Raw genomic sequence first — 22,093 nt, forward strand, 5'->3', positions numbered from 1 at the left:
GGTTCTCTGGATTTTGCTATTTTTCTCCATTTCCTGGTCTGCTTTGCACAGCAGTCATCATTACAGATAAATATGGATATAGAGATAGCACTCACATATACATACATATACACACATTGTTTGTATATCTATATATCTACATCTATCTATATCTAGGTAGATAAATAGATAGATAGACAGATAGATAGATAGATATGTAACTGGCTGATGGACCTTCTAAAAAGAATGGTGGTATGATTCAAAGCCCAAGCCCATTCGGGCAGTAATTCTGAGTTGAAACAGGTTCCTGAACTTCCTTTTCTTCAAGTTTTCTCCTTAAAGAGGAAGTCTAGTCTGGCCTAGTCTGCCATCAGGCATCTAACCAATGGGCAGAACCTCCAAGCTCAAACAATTGATGACCTGTGACTGTCAACATGGGGGTTGAAAAGGTGACATTTCTAGAGGAAAGTGAGTAAATATCGATGGGAAAAGGAAAAGCCTGAATTTCCATCCCTATTCTCTGAAAAACATCTTTTTCTTCTCTCTGGTTATTCAAAGAAGTGTGAAAAAGATGCCGCTTCCTTATGAGATAGTCCTGTGAGCACTATACTGTAGTGGGGTAGATTTTCAGTAACTAGGACTGAGTCAAAAGTTAGGGCATTGTTCGAGTGAGACATCTTGTCAAGGGAATGGAGTCCCTGGGAATGCCTAGATTTTCGAGAACACTGGTCCCCATAAATTCCATCTTTAGGGCCAGCCTGACACATATTCATTGTCAATAAAGGGAGGTAGCCATTGACATGTTTTGACTCCAAGGATTCCAGAAGGTCTTTTTAGGCATTTAGCTAACATCTGAATCAGAGAGCCAGAGAGTCATTCCTTCCAGTTAAGGCACTGTTCCCAATTAAAATGCAAATATCCCCAGAAAGAAGCTGTTATTGGAATTTGAAATTGATTTAATTAATTCAAAAATTAAAATTAATTATAAAGAATTAAGCTGTTACTGGTCATTAACATCCCAATTTAGGAGAGTTTGTTAAATCCTTTACAACTGGATTGACAATGAAATGATAAGTAAGCAGTTTGGTGAGGAGGGTAGGGAGAAAGCCAGACAGAGCATGGAGTACTGCCCCATCATGATAAATAGCCTTCTTAAGGGGGCGGCCAGGTAGCACAGCAAGTAAGAGCACCAGCTCCAGTGTTGAGAAGACCTGGAGATCGAATCCCGGGCTCAGACACTTAGCACCCACCCAGAAACACCTGGCCGTGTAACCTTGAGCAAGTTACTTAACCCCAACTGCTTAGGGGCGGCCAGGTGGCTCAGCGAGTAAGAGCACCGGCCCCAGTGTTGGGACGACCTGGAGATCGAATCCCGGGCTCGGACACTCAGCACCACACCCAGAAATAACTGGCCATGTAACCTTGAGCAAGTTACTCAACCCTGATTGCTTAAAAAAAAAAATAGCCTTCTTAAGGGAAGGAGGTGGAAAGAGAGTACTGAAAAAGAGGAGGATACCCATGACAAACTGAGGATTTCTTCGTCTTGCCTGGGGCTGGCCCTATATTCACTCTCCCCTAAAGAAAGGTTACAAGTGGGTTGGTGTATTTTTATCTTCTGCTTGTGAGCTGTGAGCACCGTGTACACCTGTGGAAATGTACAGACAGACTTTTGGAGACTTATTACACATGCCTTGATGGACTATACTGGTTCACCTTTTACAGCTGGAGCCTAGGCTATCTGGGTAAGTCCAGAACGGGTATAATGGAAAGAAAGCTGGACTCTGATGATCCTTAAGTCTCCACCCGTCTCTGAGTCTCATTTGTAAAACAGGAATAATGATACCTCGAAGGTGTGAGGATCAAAGGAGAGCATATATGTAAAGTTTACCATCAGTCTTCAGCTTGGGCCATGCCTAGTTGACCTTAGTTTGTACACATTTAAAAATTTTATTGACAGCAATGTTTTCTTTCTAAAAGAATAAATGTTATGTTAGGAGCAAGAGGCTAATGAGGGCTTCATAAGTGTTATATAATAGGAACAATTTTCTCTGCATATTTTGTACATTTCCCTACTAATTTTTAATCCTAGCCATAGAGATACATAGCATAGATCATATTTGCAACCTGAATATAAACTCAGAGTATTAGAAACTCTATTTGTTTTTGATTAAGGATTGTCATAAACTTAAAAAAAAATGTTAGCTACCTTTTCTTCAAGAGGTACAACTTTTTTCAACCTAAGTTATTTCTTTCAACTTTAATTCTGCCTAAATTACCTTTAGCTTAGGATCAGATTTAACCCAATCACTAAACTTCCTCTCCTCTTCAAGTTAATGAGAAGCTCCTCACAGGGGATAGCATTTCATCCCCACAGTTGGAAAGGCCTGTCAAGTGGCCTGCCTCCTGACTTGGCTTGGCAATAAAATACATTAGTATGCTGGAAAATAGTTGGGGGAGAGAGGACACAATTTAAAAATAGATCAGTAACCATCTCTTACAATTGCAAAACATTTCTCTTATGTTCTATTCTAATGACAAAACTAACTTGTCCAGATCTTATCTCTGGAGGAGCCCAGTGTGCTTTTTTAAAATAATATTTTGTACTCAAGTTGTGTTCTCCCAGCCTTAGATATAAGTGAACTGAGACCCAGGAAGGATATGTAACTTCCATATAATCACATAGCTGGTTAGTGAGAGAATCAAGGTCTCCTGATTCTGCGTACTATTTTTAAACATCCTAAAATCTTGGGCTTGGGCTTTTTACCTTTCACCTTCCCCTTTGTTCTTATTTTCTCTATTCCACTGAACTTTCAACAGTTTTACATTTCCAGGCATGACAAGGAAAGAGAAAAAGTTAAGAAACCTGTTTAGTACATCTGGAAGCTGTCTTCTCAACTGAGTTTTATTTGAACACGATTTCTCTATCACAGTTGTCACAGACCTGCTCTATATACCTGATGGACTTAAAAGGATCAAGTACAATTCTGTTTGTGAATTAATTTGAACAAATATAAAATGTCATGTACCTTGAAGAGATTATTGTTAGTTGTGATTATAAATTGCTTCTTCAGTTTCCAGTCTGTGTCCACAGGCATCATTAGCTGGTTTGCTGGTCTGAATAAGCCCAACAGACTGGAAAGATTGGGAGTCATAAGGACTTGCCAAACCATAGTGACCCAAATTCTAAATACTAAGTGGCATTATCATTGTGCTTATAATAGTCTTGGTCAATACTGAATTTCTTTAAGCCTGATTTTCTCACCCTTATCGAAGCAAGAATGAAAAAAGGCAACACATTCCAGAAGGTTTGATTGAATCTTTTTTTTATTATTCAAAAGAGGCTAGCTTTCCGCAGAGCGATTTTACAGGTTTGTGGGAGCTGAATTTAAATAACACTATCATTTTCAAAGTATCTTGGGTTGGATAATTAAGTTATTCTCTGGACACATTCTTCCAGTTCTCTTCCAAAGAACAGTTGAGAGATCTGCAAAACCAATGGAAGACAAGCAGATTGAAAACAAAAGGGACAACCCACCAACCCAAACATCTGAAACATTCGCCTAATTCTTTTGATTTTGAGTCCCCACCTGAGAGCATCTCTAGAACTAATGGTCAGCAAAGTTCTAAACATTTCACCTACTTTAGGCTTTATTGATAATATTGACATAGACTACTCTTCATTGCTAAACAGTCTTAAGTACATTTTCCCCCAAAGTTGACAAGGTACTGACGCTAGAAATAATACCGAAAGAGAAAAGCTTGGATCTCCATAAAAAATAATGCATCCAGATCATTTAAGGTACTAAACTAAGGCATTGGCCTCTTGTGCAACACTGCAGCTGGACAGTCACTGAGGAAACATCTGTTTGGAAGAATCTGTGATCTGGCTCCTTCTTTTGCTCTTTCCATTCTTCCAGTCTGTGTGCCTTTCCAACCTGAGCAATCCCAGGAGTTGCATTGTGGTGCACTTTCAAGGTGGGCAGACCTAGTGAAAAGCAGATACTAAAGTCACCAATGTGGGTGGAATCAACCTTTGTCCACAGTGGCAAGGAGAGCTAGAACAGTCGCTCAGAATGACCCAAAGGTTTTCCCAGTCCCTCTCTGAAGCCCCAGTGGTGGACTGAATTGGAGTTGTGGGAAAAAGCACTCCTCCAGAGTCAAAGGACCTGGGTTTGAGTTCTGACCCTGCTGTTCACCACTAGCAGTGTCATCCATTTCATTTAACCTCTCTAGGCCTCAGTTTTCTGATCTGTACAATGAGGCCCCTGGTGGCTCTAAATATATGATGCTACAATCAGAACCAAGACTACAAATTTCATTTCTCATTTTTATTCTTCTAAATTTATTTTTATTAATATAATACTAGATAACATTTACATAGCATTTTAAAGTTTGCAATTGCTTTCCAAATATCATCTCATTTTATCCTCACAACACTGGGAGGCCAATGCAATAGTTAGCCTCATTCTAGCCCAATTTCAAAAGAAAGAAGAAAAAAGAGAACTGACACTTTTAGGTAGGCAGTGGCTATAGCTCTGGACTTGGAACAAGGAGGAACTGAGTTCAAATGTTGCCTTAGACACTTATTAGCCATGCAAGCCTGTGTGACCCTTGGAATTGTTCAGTCCTAGTCTCTTCATCTGTAAAATAGGGGTAATAATAGTTGTGGGGATCAAATGAGCTCATGCATATGCAGAACACTTTGGAAACCTTAAAGTGCTATAGAAATGCTATTTACTCCCATTTCAGGGAGGCAGCCAAAGGTGCAGTGGCTTCAGAGTCAGAGGGCACCTCTGGGCCTGTTTCCTCATATGCAAAACGAGGGGGTGCATGAGATGACCTCAAATCTCCCTTCTAATTCTAAACCTGTATATGACCTCATGATGCTTACCATGACCTAGGAGAGGCAGATGCTACAGTGGAAAGAAACCATGGCTCAGAGTGGTCAAGTGAGTGGCTCATAATGCCACAGGCAGCTACTTTGTTTCTTTGATGCTTTTAGATAGACTCTTGTTCATTGTGCTTGGCTGACTGTACCAGATCAATATTAAACAACAAGAATGATAATAATAGCAATTATATTAACGTAACAATTTATAAAGTATCCCCAGCCAATGGGCATCTCTTCTGTTTTAAGTACCTCTGGAGTAGGAAATTCCACACAGCCCTCAGCTGTGGCATCCACGCTCACGCTTAATAACTGTGACACATTCTTAAAGTATGAGGCGGAACTGGAATAGAATGCGACTGATTTAAACACACACACACACACACACAGCACAATGCCTTGGGCATATAAGGCAGAGCATAAGTGTGGAATTCTTCAACTTCTATGAAATAACAGCTGCACTGTGTTGTTACCCCTCAGATCATTTCTGAAACTGATCTTTGGAAATGAAGGAAGGAAAGATGCATTTATTAAGCACCTACTATGTGTCAAGTCTTGTGCTAAGTGTTTTACAAATATTATCTCATTTGGTCTTCACAACAACCTTGGGAAGGTAGATGTTATTATCATTATTCACATTTTACAGTTGAGGAAACTGAGACAGACAGAGGTTAAGTCCTTACCCCAGGTCCCATAGCTGGTCACACACTCTCTGCAGCTGGATTTGAACTCATCTTCCTGACTCCGGGCCCCAGCGGAGTCCACGGGGCCACCTAGATGCATCTAAAATGCAAATATTAATCAACTCCCACCACATGCAAGGCCAGACACACTGCAAATTTACATACCTTCTAAGAAAGTCAGTCTCATTATTTTGTAATCACACCAGGTAAATACAAAAGCTCATGTCAGCTAATCCTAGGAGTTTAGAGCTAGAAGAGACGGGAGAGATTATCTAGTCCAAACCTATTAGGTGACAGATGAGGAAATTGAGGTAGGTGTGGAAAGGGTGGAGAGAGGAATGATTTGTGAGGAAAGATCCCAGTTAGTTGCAGACCCAACCCTAGATCTCAGGACTCCTGGTGACTATTCCATCTTTCTTACTATTTTTGGCTAGCATGTTCCATTTGTCCAACTCAAGTCCCTGATGCCTCCCCCTGGCCAGTGTCTCCATGGTAGATGAGCCCAGTGGAAGGGGACAGTGGCTGCTAAAGCAGCTGGAAGGAAAGTTAGGAGAGGCACAGCTGCCTCTTTAAAGACCTAACCTCTCTATTCTCTTTGCCAAGTCTGGGACGAGCAGAGAATTCACCAGCTCAACACCCTGCTTCTCCCAGGGCCAAAGATGTTAGCACCCTGTGGCCCCTAGCTTGCAGAGCTTGGGAACCAAGAGCCTGACTGATTTTCTGGGGTGAAGTTACTGGGCAGGCTCCCCACACTCCCGGATAACCGATCCACAGTCCTGTAGGAAGATTCCAGGCTTTCTCCCACATATTATTTCAGTTGTCGTAGGTCTGATGGTATCAAATCATTTCCAATGTTTGACTTTTTCTGAAATGGTACAGGAGCCTCAATTTTCACACCATTGTGGCCCCTACTACAGACTGCACTCCAGTGGTTGGCTCCCTATGACTTCTAGGATCAGATATAACCTTCTATTTGGGATTTAAAACTCTTCATAAACTACCTTTCTGGTCTTACCTCCTCCAAATACTTTTAGATCCAGCTACACTGGCCTACTTGCCATTCCTCAAATATTACACTCCATTTCCCATCTCCATGCCTTTGTCCTGACTGGTTCCTATGCCTGGAATGCTCTTCCCCTTCCCCTTTGCCTCTCAGTGTCCCTTGCTTCTTTTAAGACTCAGTTCAAATCCCATATTTCTTCTACAGGTCTTTCCTGGATCTCCTTCTGTTCCAGTCCCTCCTCCCACCCTTCCAATTGGCTTTTACATTATCTTAAGTCTCTCTCTCTGTCTTTCTCTCTCTCTCTCTCTCTTTCTCTCTTCCTCTCTTCTTTCCCTCCCTCCCTTCCTTGCTCCCTCCCCAATAATATATATAATAACAACATACTAATAGCATATCTAACTATACATTTACACACACACACACACACACACATAGTCAAAAGTGGGACCTGAAGTCAGATTTCCCCGAATTCAAGTTCAATGTTTTTACCACTATTTTAGCAAACTACTCACATATATGTATGTATGTACTGGATGTACCTAGGAATTTACATATTGTCTCCATTAAAATGTAAATTCCTCGAGGGCAGAGACTTTTTCACCTTTCTTTGTGATCCCAGCACTTAGCACAGTGCCCGGAACATAATAAATGTTAATAATAAATACATTTATAATAAATAAATGCCTGCTAACTGGATGGATGGAAGATCACACCTAATGCTCCAATGAGTCTTTGTCCCTTTGCTCATGCCACGTCATCCATCAAATTCTTCCCATCCTTCAGGGTAACCCTCAGGTCCTACCTCCTTCAAAAAGCCTTCTCTGACTGATTATTCCCTTTCTCCAAGCTCTAATAATATTTCCTACAATTATAGAATCTGAGCATTTGAGGCAACAACCCAACCCCACTTATACAAATGAAGATACTGAAGGCAAGGGAAGTTGCCTAGGGTCAGAAAGCTAGTTAAACGCAGAGTCAGAATTCGAACCCAGGCTTTGCCACTATACCACATTAATAATGGCAGCTACCATTTATATAGTGCTTCAAGGTTTGAAAAGGGTTTAATTCTCAAAACAATCCCGTGAGGTAAGTGTATAAATGCTATTGTTATCTGTTTATAGATGAGGAACGTTATGTGGAGAGAGGTTAAGTAACTAGCTCAGGATGACACAGCTTATAAGTGTGAGAGGTGGCATTTAAACCCAGGGTCTTTCTGACTCCAAGTCCAATCCTCCATCCCACACTGCCTCTCATAATCAATATATCATTGTATGTAAATCCAGGCTCATAGATGAGATTGGAAGCATTCTGAGGGCAGGGACAGTACCTTACGCTTTTCCAAGTCTCCTACAGTGCCCATAACAGGTGTAATCCCAACAATTATTAAGTTGAATTAAGGGCCTACCTTTCTTCTAAACTCCTTAAAGCACTAAAAAAAATTCCAGACCATTAACTTTGTTTCTGGGGTCATACAAATTTAATTACTGGTCATTCCATGGATAAGGGGTAGGAAAGGGTGCTCTTACATATCTGAATTTTTAGAAGGATAGCCAATAACACATCAGTTCCTTCAACATACAAATGCATAGCTTGATATTTTTGCGGATAAACTTTCTAATTCTGAATCCAACTAATTCAGCAAATTATGCATCAGTGTCACTTCACTTTTTTAGATGTTTATTATGGATGGATGGATATAGGGAAGGAGGAAAAACCTGATTGCTATAAAAACAGTGGGGGAAAAAACTTTTTTGGTTTTTGGCCATTCAGGTAATCGGATAGATGATTAGCACTTAAAGCCCTTCATAATCTATCACCCACCTATCTTTCCAGACTGACATCATGTACGCCTTGTTCCAGACAAACTCTACTTGTTGTCTGAACTCAACATTTTCTCTCCCTGTACGGGCTGTTCTCCATGCTCTGACAGTTCTTCCTAACTTCCTTCAAGAATTGGCTCAAGTGCTATCTTCTACAACAGGAGGCCTTTCCTGATCTCCCTAACCCTGTTTCCTCAAGAGCAGACATTACTTTGTATGTACATACATACATATGTATATAGATATATACAAACATACATTAGACATTACTTTGTAATTACTAATCTACTTTAGCAGTCACTGTCCCCTTCCACTAGGCTCATCTACCATGGAGAGACTAGCCAGGAGGAGGCAACAGAGACTTGAGGTGGACAAATTTAACACATATATATGTATGTGTATAGACATGCATATCTATATCTAGACAGACAGAAAGATAGATAGATAGATAGATAGATAGATAGATAGATAGATAGATAGATAGATAGATAGAGAATACAAAGTAATTCTCTTTGTTGAGTAGCGAGGAGATAAGGAAATGCCTAATAGATTGTCTAGTAAATATAAAGTAATTTTTGTTGTTCTGGTGTGTGTGTGTGTATACACATCAGAATACAAATATGTATAAATACATACATATATACATATCTAGACAGACATATACACACAACAGAATATATAGTCAGCAATACATATATAAAATATATACATACATATGTGTATGTAATATTAATTTATCTGCATTCATGTTATTTCCTCCTAGTGAAATTTAAGTCCCTCAAAGGCAGAGGCTGCATATTCTTTTGTACAAGGATAAATCCTTAAGAAATGTTTGTTGAATAAATGAACAATCTATTCTGATGGCTCACCAGTGGAAGGAAGGCAGTCTCATGGCAAAAAAATGTCTTCAGGGAATTTCTGGAAGGGACATTTAGCTATTCTCCCATATGACCAATCAGTTTCTGTGGAAGCAGTACTACATTCTGCAACCTCTAGGCCGTGTTGTTGTAACAATAAAATGTTCTCTTGAGGTCTACAAAGTACTTCACTTAAGCAATTTTTTTATGTTTGAGACATTCCTTTCATTATTATCCAAGTTTTACAGATGAAGGCACTGATGCTCAGAAAATTTAAGTGATTTCCCTATGGTCATGATCATTGTTAAAGGTAGTGTTGAGGGGTGGGGAAACGGGATCCCGATAGGTTCAACAGGGCGTCTGGAAAGAATTCAGCTCAGCCTTGCTTGGAGTTAGAGTTGAGAAAGTTTATTAATACGCCTTTACAGCGGGCAAGAGTCCTTTAGGGGACCTGCGAGTGAGAGGGGTACATGCTTTTACTTTTAAAGGGTAAGGCTGCCATTGTCTGGGCTGACCGGAGGGAAGGGACCTCAATGCATAGATAGTTTAGATAACATTTGGGCCAGGCCAGAGGAGACACGAGGGATTAAGTGAGAACAAAGGAGTCCCAAGGTGTTGCCTAGGCCTAGTCCGGATGGGGGGAAGGGGCAGAGTCGGAGGTTGGGAAAGGAATTTTACAGATAACAATTTTACAATACAAATTGCAGTTACAATTTCACAGACTGGTTTCACAAGTTGGTTTCACAAATTGACCTAGACCCCAGGTACCCCATCAGTAGGACTTCAACCCAGATTTCCCATGAATACAAGGTCAATGCTTTTACCACTATTTTACCAAACTCCTCTCCACACACACACACACAAAAGTTTATCTAATTTCACCACAGCCCTCACTACTGCACTGATGACTCTTTTCTTCCTCTCTAATGACATTGTCTCCAAACCTGCTCTCCTCTCCTCAATCCTCCTACATTACCCTCACTCACTTCTTTCTCAGAAGAGTTTACTTGCTACTTTAAAGGAAACATAGAGTCCATTAACTTCTCACTCTCCCTTCTTTCCTTTTCTGTACCTCAAAACTCCTTGCCATCATCCTCATCCTTGCCTCCTTTTCTCTCTTCTCCAAGGAAAGGCCCTTACCAACTGCAATCCCTCTATTCATGCCCTGGATCCCATTCCCTCCTGTCTCCTTGATTTTTCTTTTCCTTGATTTCACTTTTAGTCTAGTTCTATTGCTTTAAGGAGTTTGCATCTTCAATCATAGCAGGTCTATTTTCTCCCTTTCTTATCCTAAATCTAGCAGTACCTTTTGGCCCCTTCCCCAAAGCCTATAAATATGCTCAGGTCTTCCTGATCCTTTAAAAAAAACAATCCTAACAGCAACTTATCATGAGAAAAATACACTTTGATCAGGTAGAATTTATACCACGAATGCAGGGCTGGCTCAATATTAGGAAAACTATCTACTGATCATATCAACAACAAAACTAACAGGAACCATATGATTATCTCCATAGATGCAGAAAAAACTTTTAACAAAATACAACACCCATCTCCATTGAAAACACTGGAGATCATAGGAATAAATGGAGACTTCCTTAAAAAACAACCCTTGGCTTAACCACACTATCCCTTCAATGTATCATTGTAATGGGAATGTAAATTTTTAAGATCTTCCCTGCCCCTAGGCTGTGCATCTGGAGCCTGGGGTGGGAGGCTTGTTTTTCAGTAGATACTTTTTGATTGGCCAGTGGCTCCAGAAGGCTGTTACATTCTCTGATCCAGGAGAAGGCTATATAATCCCTGACTTGAGTGAGGCTTTGCTTTGGGGCTCACTTTGAGAAGTGTTCTGTGATTTGATCAGATGAGACTCTGGGAAGCCATTGTTGAGAGCCCCCTGGCTTTGAAAAACCCAGATGTTGATTTGGTATGGATGTAATGGTTGGACAGTTTGGAAACCTGTCTACTTGATCTGTTTCTCCGTCTTGATAATTCTGCCTGTATACTTTGAAGTTCGGGGTGCTGACCTTTTTCCCCTGAATGAGGTAAACAATATATGTTTGACTGATTAAAGTAAGCTTGTTAACCCATTTTGAGTTGCTTTCCTTTATCAAAGCAGATCCAAGAACCTGTGTTGGCAGCCACCCTAGGGACACTTGGGGTGCTTGCTGCTACAATCATCCTATATATCTCTCTCCTTCCTTTCACAGACATGTTCCTAGAAAAAGCACTCTGTACTGTGGCTTCCACTTCCTCTCCTCCCATTCAATTCTCAACCCCTTGCAATCTGGGTTGTGGTACCATTACTGTACTGAAATAGTTCAAGTTTCCCAGTGATTGCTGAATTGTTAAATTCCATGGCCTTTTCTTAGGCCTCAAACACCTTAACCACTCTGCAGCATCTGACACTGTTGACCACCCTCTTTTCTTGGACACACTCTCTTCCTTGGGTTATCATGATACTGCTCTTTCCTGTTCTCACCGAATGTTTGACCATTTCTCATGCCCCTTTGGTGGAGCATTACCTAATGGACCAGTCCCCTAAAGTTGGGTGTCCCCCAGGCTTTGTGTTGGGTTCTCTTCTCTGTCTACATCAGAGATTCTTAATCATTTTGTGTGTGTCATAACCCTTTGGGCAGTCTAGGGAAGTATTATTTTTAAATGTATAAAATATAATACAATATAAATAAATAAAATAAAGGATAAATAGATGTATAGAATAATTTTACATACTATATATATATATATATATATATATATCTTTTGTGTCTAATGGTAGCTATCTCTGGTGGCAGAAGTAATAAAAAAGGGAAAAAAGAAATTTACATGATAACTGTTGTAGAGTTAAAAGGAATAGCATGTAGTCGATAGTAGATTTGCAGTTTCATGTGCAATTATCTTTGTTATTATACTATGTTATGGAAATGCTTGTTTTATTCCATAACTTTAAAATAAATAAATTAAAATAAAAAGATAAAATACATAAGATTACAAAGGAAACCAATCATACTGAATATTCATTAAAACATTTTTTTAAACAAGCTGAAGGATCCCTGGTTAAGAACACCCTTCTCAACCTCAGTGAGTGTGATTGCCATTTTTATGCATATGATTCATAGATCAACATATCTGACCCTGTTCTGTCTTCTGAGCCCCAGGCCTCTGTCACCAACAACCTTGGGAAAATTTCAAATGGGACGTTCAACAAGCATCTCAAATTCAACATGTCCAACACATAATTCATCTTTCATTTAAATCTTTTTTCCTAAGCTCAATTTTCTTTCTTTATGTTGAGGGTACTACAATACCTAAAGGCACCCAGGTCTGAAAACTTTCCATCCCCCCAACCTCACGTCCAATAAGTTGTCAAATCTTGTTGATTCTGTTTTCAGTTTCTCTCTCACATTCATCGCCTTATCTTTACACATATAATCACCACCATAATTCAGACCCCTAACTCCTCTTGACTGGACTAGTGTAATATTATCCTAATCACACTCCCAACTTCCAAACTCTTCCCTCCCTGATACACCCTCTACACAGATGTCAAAGGAATATTCTGAAAGCAAGAACCTGAGCATATCATTTTCTCATTTAATTATCCTCAGCGCTTTTCCTATTACCTCTCAAATAAAATGCAAACTCCTCAGTTTGCCATTTAAAAACCTTCATAGTCTGATTCTAGCCTACTTTCCAAGTTTATTACACATTTTTGTCCTTATCCCTGGTACCAAGCAGTGTTTGGAACATAGTAAGTACTTTATCACTCATGAATTCATTCCCATCTTAGATGTTTCAAGCAAACAGGGGTACTTGCTATCCCCTAAACTTGGGATTTCTATCTTCCCCCTCTATACCTTTGCACAGGCTGTCTCCTGTGCCTGAAACATCCCCACATTACCTTCTGACATCCTTGGCTTCTTTCAAGGCTCAGCTCATATACCACCTGCAATAAGTGGTAAATGCCTTTACAAGAAGGTAAACCTTTTCCATACTTTAGTCCAGAGGGCTCCTTTAGAATTCTGGTGAAGCCTATGGACTCTTTTTGGAATGAAGTTTTTAAATAATTGAAGGAAATGCTATATTTTGGGTAGAGTTTAGTGAAAAAGATGTGATTTTTTGCATATTTAAGTTCATGGACTCCATAAAATCCTTCCACAACACCTCCTGCCCTCAGTGTTACTACTCTCTTCAAACGGTATATATGTTTATATGTGCATGCATGCATATACACACATGTGTAAACACACACACATACACACACACACACATATATATACACATACACACAAATTTATATGTTTACAAGCTATATCCCCCCACTGAAATGTCTCCATGAGGACAAGAACTTTTAAATTTTGTCTTTGTAATAAGTGCTTTGCTTAATAAATTCTCGTAGGGTTGAATGTTTCAGGTTAACAGTAAGTGCCCAAGAACTAAATGTTTCTAGTGAAGCAGTGAGACAGGGCAATGGATAGAGCTTTAGACCTAGATTCAAATCTAGCCTCAGACACTTATTAGTCATATGACCCTGGGTGAATCACTTGGCCTCTGCCTGCCTCAGTTTCCTCCACCGTAAAATGGGTATAACAATAGCACCTACCTCCTATCTCCTAGGGCTGTTGTGAGCATTAAATGAGACGGTATTTATAAAGTGCTTAGCACAGTTCCTAGCACACAGTAAGAGCTTAATAAATGTTTGTTTCCTTCCTCTCAGAACAAAGCTTGGAAGCAGCATTTTGTAGTGGTTTTTCTAGAATCTCTAAGCTGCTAAGACTCAAGGAGTAATTTTCAGCAGTTGATGGTAAATGGCCATCAGATGTTACACCTGAGCTAGCACTGAATGCCTTTCCTCTCCAATGAACTTTTCCAACTTACAGAGAAGCTATGTCTCAGGGATGAGCAGTGAAGAGTAGAGGTTTCATTTTGCCCTTATGCTCACTTCACTAAGTTATATATATTGAATCTGGATGTGGTCTCTGATAGCTTGAAGGAGATAGGAAATGAGAGCTGTGGTTGGGGGGAAATGGTGTTTATAGGTGTGAAGGAAATGTCAAAGACTCATCGACAGGAAAGAATGATATAAAGAGTTTATCTTTACATGGGGTTACCCATCTATTAGTTCATCTGATCCCTATATCAATCCTGTGAGGTATGTAGGGTAGGTATGATTATCCTCATTTTACAGATGACTAAACCAAAGTTCAGGGAGGTCAAATTACTAGACCAAGGTCACACAGGTAATAAAGGGGAAGGCCAGGATTTAATTCTAAGTCCTCTGCCAAGTCTAGAGCTCTTTCCACTCTATAATACTGCTTCTCAAACATCTGTGCCACATTCTCAAATTACAATTGTTTACTAGTCTACCATAAGGGTTATTCATTTAAGTAAGATACTCTGCCTTTACTGGAGTTAGTAAAGGGTCAATAGTCTTGATTAAATTATAATTTGTCCAGTTAAGATGCTCTGTTTACCCCCAGGAAACCCTCATCTGCCTTTTGAAGAACCTTCCTCTACTATTGGTTATGAAAGGTAATACACGAGGATTCATTTGTATAATCTCTGGGAAGGGCTGATGGCATATGGCAGCTTGGGAACAACTCATCAGGAATCTGCTTGTAACAATTTCTGCCTGTTAAGCAGATGAGAATGCTGATGTCATTTACCTTACACCTGCACAAGGATCAGAAAAAGGAGGAGCTCGACATTTTGGAAGGGTTTGGTCCTTACTGGCAGGCTACAGTACCGTGCATTCTTTGGGGAGGGAAGCAGTGGAATGTGGATGACCTAAGTCAAGTGTTTTTAACCTAGAGCTCATGAACTTGAATGGGAAAAATATGTTGATAACTCTATTTCAGTAAAATTGGTTTCCTTTGTAATTCTATGTATTTTATTGCATGCATTTAAAAATATTATTTTAAGAAGTCCAGAGGTTTCACTAGACTGCCAAAGAAGTCCATCAAAGAAAACAAGAACTCCTAATCTAGATGGTTAATAGCAAATGTCTTATTTCCTTTCACTTCAGGCTCATAGGTGATTTCCTCTTAAGTCCTATGACCTCCTCTTTACCCAGGCTATCTTCCATGGCTTAACAAAATGACAAAATCATGTAGAAACCCTCAACCAAAAGGAAGCAGGTAGGTGAATAGTGCTTTCAAAGTCTTTACTAGAACCTGAGAACCTAGAACCTAGCTCAATTGGGTATTGTGGCAGATGGCCCAAGATCTAACTCAGCCTCAAAAGTACTTAAATAATGAGAACGTCCTTCTCTCATCAAATAGCAAATCTGTATTTTTCTGGCTGAAAGGAATATTTTTTATTGCCTATCTTTCCATATTTACCCTTTAGTGGAAACAGCAACCGGAACAATCCCGATGGTTCTGATCTAGTTTTACTCAGAAAATGGAGGACCTCTAGAAAAGGCTTGAGTGGGGAAAAAAAACCCCAAAATGGGAAAATATTGGGTGTATAGCTGACCTGTGTGTTCAATACTCCAGGAGTATTTGCCTAGTTGGGAGATATGACCCTAAATCTCTTTTTGCCAGTGTGAATATGTGTGTGTGTGTGTGTGTGTGTGTGTGTGCTCAAGAAAGAGACAGACAGAGACAGAAAGAGAAACACAGATAGATACATAAAGACAGAGAGATGGGGAAAAAAGCTGTTTTTCCTTAAAAATGTTGTGCCTTAGGGTTTACACAGTTTAAACACCTACAAGAATGATAAGTTTGCAGTTGTAAGTTAACTTAAAAAAAGATCTGTGTTATTTTTGGTTGTTTTTCCCTCCCTACAATCATCATGTATCTTGAGTTTGTCGTGTTGTTTGTGGGGCTGAAGCGCAATATAATTGAAGGTGGAGAGGAGAAAAACTATGGTCCCTTTTTTTCCTCTCCTGAAAGTTTGCCTTCTTTTAAGAAGTCAAGGAAATTACATCCTTGTCACATGGAGACACATTTTTGTTACTTTCCATGACTGAAAAATAACTTTGATAGCTCTGCAAAGATGTCCTTGAAAAATGTGTTTGCTTGTGTTTATACTCAAACATCGTTTGCTGAAAATTATGTGGGACCATTTGGCTTTAAATTTTTTGTTAGAATATGTCAGCACTTTCATTTGGATGGGAAAGTGTTTCTTGTTGATGTTGAGAGTGATGACTAGCAAAGCAGAAAAGATAAAATAAATCTTTTCACCAAATTGCATTTTGAGACAATATCTTTAAAAACAGCAATGACTTTAAATAATGTAGACGGTTTTTTAAGGTTCCCCCCGGCCCCTGTCCTGCCTCATGGTGGCAAGCAGAACCAGGGCCTCACAATCCCCACAGAGGAATCCACCAACCATTGTCATCTTGGTGGAGATGGGTACAATGTGTGTTCAGTTATGGATGAAGACAAATGGAATAAGTTTTACAGTTCTAAGGGGTTGAAGAGTAGAAAGCAGAGAGAAGTCCTATATCTTTTCTGATGATCCCCACCCAAAACCTCGGGCCAGACTCTATTATTGTTGAATTATTTGGCCCAATGCCTGGATATGACCTCATGATCCTAGCAAACACTCAAAAAGCTGACATGACAGGCAGGATGTTCTTAGTCTTGGCGGGGAGGAAGGGACTTGGATTGTCGGACTTCTTCCAGCTGTCATCTGACTGAGGCCAACAGCAGCTGCTTAAAGAAGCAAACAAATCTATCTTAAACCTCCAAAGGGCAACCTAGCTGGATTTCCATAACCCTTATTGGTAAAAAAGACATAAGCCTGAGCCAGTCCTTTTGCTTCCTACCCTAATCCTAATGTTGTTCTGGGAGTCATGACCTCAAAGTCTCATGTTTCACTAGGCCTCCTCTCCTCAGGTTCCAGTAGGTCTCTCTCCTCATGGAGTTCAATGGGGAATGCAAATGCTAATGCTAAGGGCAGCCCCAGACTCCAACTTTCTCCCCTTCTTCTTGCCTTGCAAAGTTGGCCTACCCTACAGAAACAATATGCAATATTAGTTATGTTGGGCACCCTGAAAACTGATTACAGAATGCAAACTTGGAAAATAGCAAACCCAAGATAAGTGGTCTTTAACTTCCCCCTCTGCAAGTTCTTTCTCAGTAAAGGTCCAACTAGTGACTCTCTTAACAGCCCTTTATCTCAAATCCCTCATTCTCCAACATATGGCTGATATTTAGGGCCTCTTACTGTTCATCTGGGACACTTGAGCAAATCCTAAAACAGCAGGAATTATTAGCCTGTCTTCCTATCTCTTTTTCATAACTCATAGTTTCCCAGAGGAAATGAAATCTTCAGGGGGAAGACCACCAATCACTTACAGGATTTTTATTAACAAATTCACATAATATATAGTTTTTTCCATAAGTATGGCCCCTTGGCTATCTTCCCACTCAGGAAATAGAAGGGAAAAAGAGACTTGTCCCATGGTTTTGTTGTTTATGCCTTACCCCTATGTGGGGATCTGGGATTCCCAATGTCCAATGGGTGTTGGATTCAAAGTTGAGCCCAGAAGGACCCTCTTGGAAGTCTGAGGAGGTCTACTTGGTGCCAAAATGACCCCATCTTTGTCATTTCAAGCTGATGACCTCTCTCTGTCTCTTTCTCCCTCCCTCCCTATTCCTCTTTAACCCTCCAGTTCTCTGCAGCAGCTGATCAGTACCAAGTGAGCACTTATGAACAACAGCTGTCACATAAACAAGGTTTCAGCTTCACAGTTACCCTCTGGAAATGCTCCATAGCTCAGATTCCCAAAGAACCAAAATGGGAGAACTGACCATTCCCATTCCTATCCTCACAGAATCCAGATTATAAACTGAACAGTTCCAGAGCAGAACAGGTTGAAGGAGGGGGGAAGCAAAGACCTTTGAAGGAATAAGTTGGAAAAATGCCTGTATGGGGAATTAAAGAGTCCTATGGAATTAGATATAGATCAGGCAGGTCCCCAGCCTTCATTGTTTCCCTGTCCAGCCCACATGAATTCAAACCCACTCAATTCTATGAGTCAGGGAGGACACTTACAAGTCTCGAGGACCAGGGAGGGCATTGTCCAGGGTCCCCTTGAAGGAGGGAAGACATCATCAATGGCAACTCCTGTGTCACCCACAGAATCAGCCTGTCCCAGGCATTCTGGCGCAGGAATTTCCTGTACAAGCTGCGATAGGCCTGAAGGTTTCCTCTGCAGGGCCTGAGGGAAGAAAGAAGGCTCTGACTGGGGGACCCCAGCCCCAGGATCCCCCTATTCCAGGTAGCCATCGAAGACATCCAACTCACTGTCAGTGTCATAGAGCCCAGAACCTGGATCTGAGAGTACCCCCAGATCCACCAGTGCCTGGTCCATGTCCTCAGGCAGGAAGACCAAACCCACATTGAGGACGATGTACTCCATCAGGAAGGCATAATACAGGATCAGGACGTTAACAAAGAACAACCCCACGTAGAACATATAGGGTAGCAGGGGCACATGGGAGGTAAGGGGGCCCAGTGCATCCAGATGGGCAGCAATCCCTGGAGTGGGCATGCAGAGAAAGGCGAGCTGGGGGCTGAGATGGGGCAATCCAGGTGTGTGTGTGTGTGTTAAAGGGAAGGAAAGTGGGGCTGGAGAAAACTTAGCTATGGGCTAAGAGGTAGGGAGGGATTTGGGATCTGAGGGCATAAGTCCAGATGTGTTAGGACTCTGCAGTAACTTGAAGAAGGAGGGGGGAAGCGGGGTTTCCAGTTCCGCTGATGGGTTCCAGAGATGGGAAACCCAGGCAAGGTAAGGCCTGTGCTGTTACAGGGAAGGGATCCAGATGTGGCAGTCCCAAGACAGGAGTCCAGATGCTTCCACTCTGCGGCGGCAGTGGGAGAGAGGGAGGGTGGGAATATACGTATGGCAACTGCAGCAGCACCCCTGGGCCAGCCCCGCGGGGCTCTCCGGCTGGACAGTCCTGGGGTCGGAGGGGCAGCACTGCGCTCCCGGCCGGCCAGCAGTGCGAAGCCCGGCTGAGCGCTCCCTCCCCACCTGCCAAGGTCCCAGGGCGGACAGCGGCCAGATCCCCGAGGGCTGGAGACGCAGGGCCCGGCTGCGGGGCTCAGTGTCCAGGAGGAGGTCGAGGCTCCGGGGACATCGCCGCTTCCGCTCGTCCAGGTGCCGCCGCCGCCGCCGCTACTCTGCGTGTCCTCCCGGCACGTCCAGCCTGCGGTCGCCTCTAGGTCCAGTGGGGCTCGGTTTCCCCCTCAGCTCCCAGGGCCCAGCGCTCCCATGGCCGCGTCTCCCCTCCCCGCCTCCGCGGGGGCCCCAGCTCGGCCTCTAGCGCAGCCTCCGCCCCGCCCCGGGCCCCTCCCTAACCCTGGCTGCCTAGCCCTTCACCTGGGCTGGCTCGTTCAGTTTGGTCCGCAATCCGTCTGGCACACTGAGTCGGTGTCCTCAGGATTCTACCTGTGCTTGGAGACTGTAAATTGGGAAAAGGAGAATAGATAAATAACAATATAAGGACTAAAAGTCCCTCACTACTTTCATGTTACTCCACATCTGGCGCCACCATTAACCCTTACAGAAGAAGTTTTCTGACTCTGCAGTGCCTTTCTCCTCTTTTGGAAATCTTCCCAGGACAAGTGCACCTTCTCCCACGAAGCTTCCCCCCGAACCCTTCAATTTTCAGCTGAGGAGAAGAAGCACCCTCCTCGGATTTTCCTGGGGCGCTTGTTCCCCTCCTTTATCTCTGGCACATTCTATTTTAGCATCCTAGCAAACGTCGGTCTAGAGCTGAAAGGGCCCTCAGAATAGTCCAATCTCCTTATCTTTGTGATGGTGTTCAATCGTTTTTTTTTTCAGTCCTGTCCTACTCTTCCAGACCCTGTTTGGGGTTTTCTTGGCAAAGATGTGGTTTGCCATGTCCTTTTCCAACTCATTTTACAGATGAGAAAACTGAGGCAGAGTTAAGTGACTCGCCCAAGGTCACACATCTAGTAAGTGTCTGAGGCCAGATTTGAATTCAGGAAGATGGGTTTTCCTGATTCCAGGTCAAGCTTTCTATCCACTTTGCCACCCAGCCGCTCTTCCTTCATCTTTACAGATGAGGAAACAGGGATGGTCAGTGATCTGTCCAAAAACACATGGGTAATAAACATCAGAGGCTGGATTTGAACTCAGGTACTCTGACTCCAGATCCCCTTGTATCATACTTATTTGTGTGAAGGTGTTCTAAACCTGTACCTTCCCCTTAGACTGTAAATCACTTCAGAGCAGGGATTACATCTTTTTTGTGTTGTTTACATTGTTGCACAGTGCCTCATACATTGCAGGAGCATAATTAAGGTTGAACTGAACCAAATCCTATCTGTCACTTACAACTTTTGTCACCTTGGGCAATTTGCCTGGTATCTCTGAGTCTCAGTTTCCTCATCTGTAAAATGAGGGGGCTGGGCTAGATGATCGCTAAGGTCCCTTCCAGTTCTAAACCTATAATCCTATAAATGAGGTAGATGAGAAATCACAACTAAAACTGTAGCATGGGGAATCAGAGCAACTCCAGAGGGCAACCAGGCAGTTGTAGAGCAAGCCACCATTAGTTTTCTGCACTTTTCTCTTGAGAAAGTGTTGGGAAGGTAAAGCCAAGAAACTATGAGTTGAACTCCCCAGAAGTTCTAACAGCTTGGTATTATAGAGCTTATAATGTCAGATGGTATGTGCACCTAGGGGTGAAGAGGTTTCTCATTTGAATCTAAGAGGTATTTCCATTTTCTAGAAGATTCACCCTGTTCTGCCCTTCCCCTTCTTTTCCTTGCCCCCCAGATGCCTTTTTAGAGTTTGGGACAGTGGATTCTAGTGACATTAGGAGAATAGAATTCCAATCTCTGCCCCTACCTCACTCACTATACCCTTGGTCCTCAAGTGAGAAGCACCTGGGGCATAATAAGAAGAGCATTGAATTTAAGATTGAGGACCTGGATCTGTCACTTATCAACTACGTGACTTTGGAAAGTCATTTAACCAGAACCTTATTTTTCGTCTCTATAAACAGACAAACCTGACCTATCTATTCAAAGGGTTATTGTGTGGAAATGTTTTGTGACTCACAAAATACGATATATTTTAAAGTGCTTAGCACAATGCCTGGCACATAGTAGGTACTTAATAAAGCTTATTCTGTTCATCCATATAAATGCCAGATTTCATTTGCAAAATGTGGAGGACCCATCCCTGCTTTAGGTTGATTTATTGGAGGAGAAATTTGGGTATTTTTTTCCAGGTTATTATTAGTTCTTCAGATGCATTGATGTTCTACCTCTCACTGCCATGCAGCTCCAATAAAATGTTAATATGGAAAATATGGGTCCTTGTTTTTATGGGGAGTTTGGGATCAGAAAAAGCCCTTGGTAATTTTCTGAAAGCAATCCAGCTTATTCTCCTTTTTTTCTACCCTGGCCCAGCCCATTGCATAGCTGTACTATCTGTCCCAGATACATGTACTATTGGACATGCTGTAGAAGGTATCTATCACATGCATGTCAAAATCTGGGCAATAGATATTCTTCATCTATTTGGGAAAAGGGGAGGAAATAAGAATTTGCTAAGCACCTAATATGTGTCATGATCATAGTTATTGTTTGTCCTAAGTTCTGAAAAAGGAGTAATGAAATCACTAGGGTGATGTTTTGACTTCCTTGTGATTTGGATTTAAGTGAGGCAGAGCTTCAGAAAGTCCTTATCCTCATTCTCTCCTCCAGAGTTATCAAAGTCAAGAGGAAGGAGAAAGATCATGTATCAGGTACTTTGCTAAGTATCTTCACAGATATTATCCCATTGATGCTCACAACAACCCTTAGTGATAGAGACTATTATTATCCTCATTTTATAGTTGGGGAAGCTGAGACAAATAGAGGTTAAGTGGTTT

At 41.6% G+C, this 22,093-nt stretch overlaps 1 protein-coding gene across 1 annotated transcript; it reads right to left on the reverse strand.

Annotated features, from left to right (window-relative positions):
• Positions 1-3,285: 3,285 nt before the first annotated feature.
• DEXI (Dexi homolog) lies at positions 3,286-19,524 on the reverse strand. Its single transcript, XM_069085891.1, has 3 exons — positions 18,237-19,524; positions 5,551-5,650; positions 3,286-3,964 (listed from the first exon to the last, which is right to left on the reverse strand). Exon 1 carries the CDS (start codon positions 18,733-18,735, stop codon positions 18,454-18,456), a length of 282 nt encoding a protein of 93 aa, XP_068941992.1. The 5' UTR covers positions 18,736-19,524; the 3' UTR covers positions 3,286-3,964; positions 5,551-5,650; positions 18,237-18,453.
• Positions 19,525-22,093: the final 2,569 nt, after the last annotated feature.

Source organism: Petaurus breviceps, unplaced genomic scaffold (assembly GCF_028583685.1).
Source record: "Petaurus breviceps papuanus isolate PSGF00001 unplaced genomic scaffold, PetGlider_PUasm1.0 118, whole genome shotgun sequence".
NCBI classification, from domain to species: Eukaryota; Metazoa; Chordata; class Mammalia; order Diprotodontia; family Petauridae; genus Petaurus; species Petaurus breviceps.

Bases quoted from the DNA above. Each gene is read 5' to 3' on its own strand.
- DEXI (XM_069085891.1), bottom strand. From the start codon at position 18,735: ATGCCCACTCCAGGGATTGCTGCCCATCTGGATGCACTGGGCCCCCTT.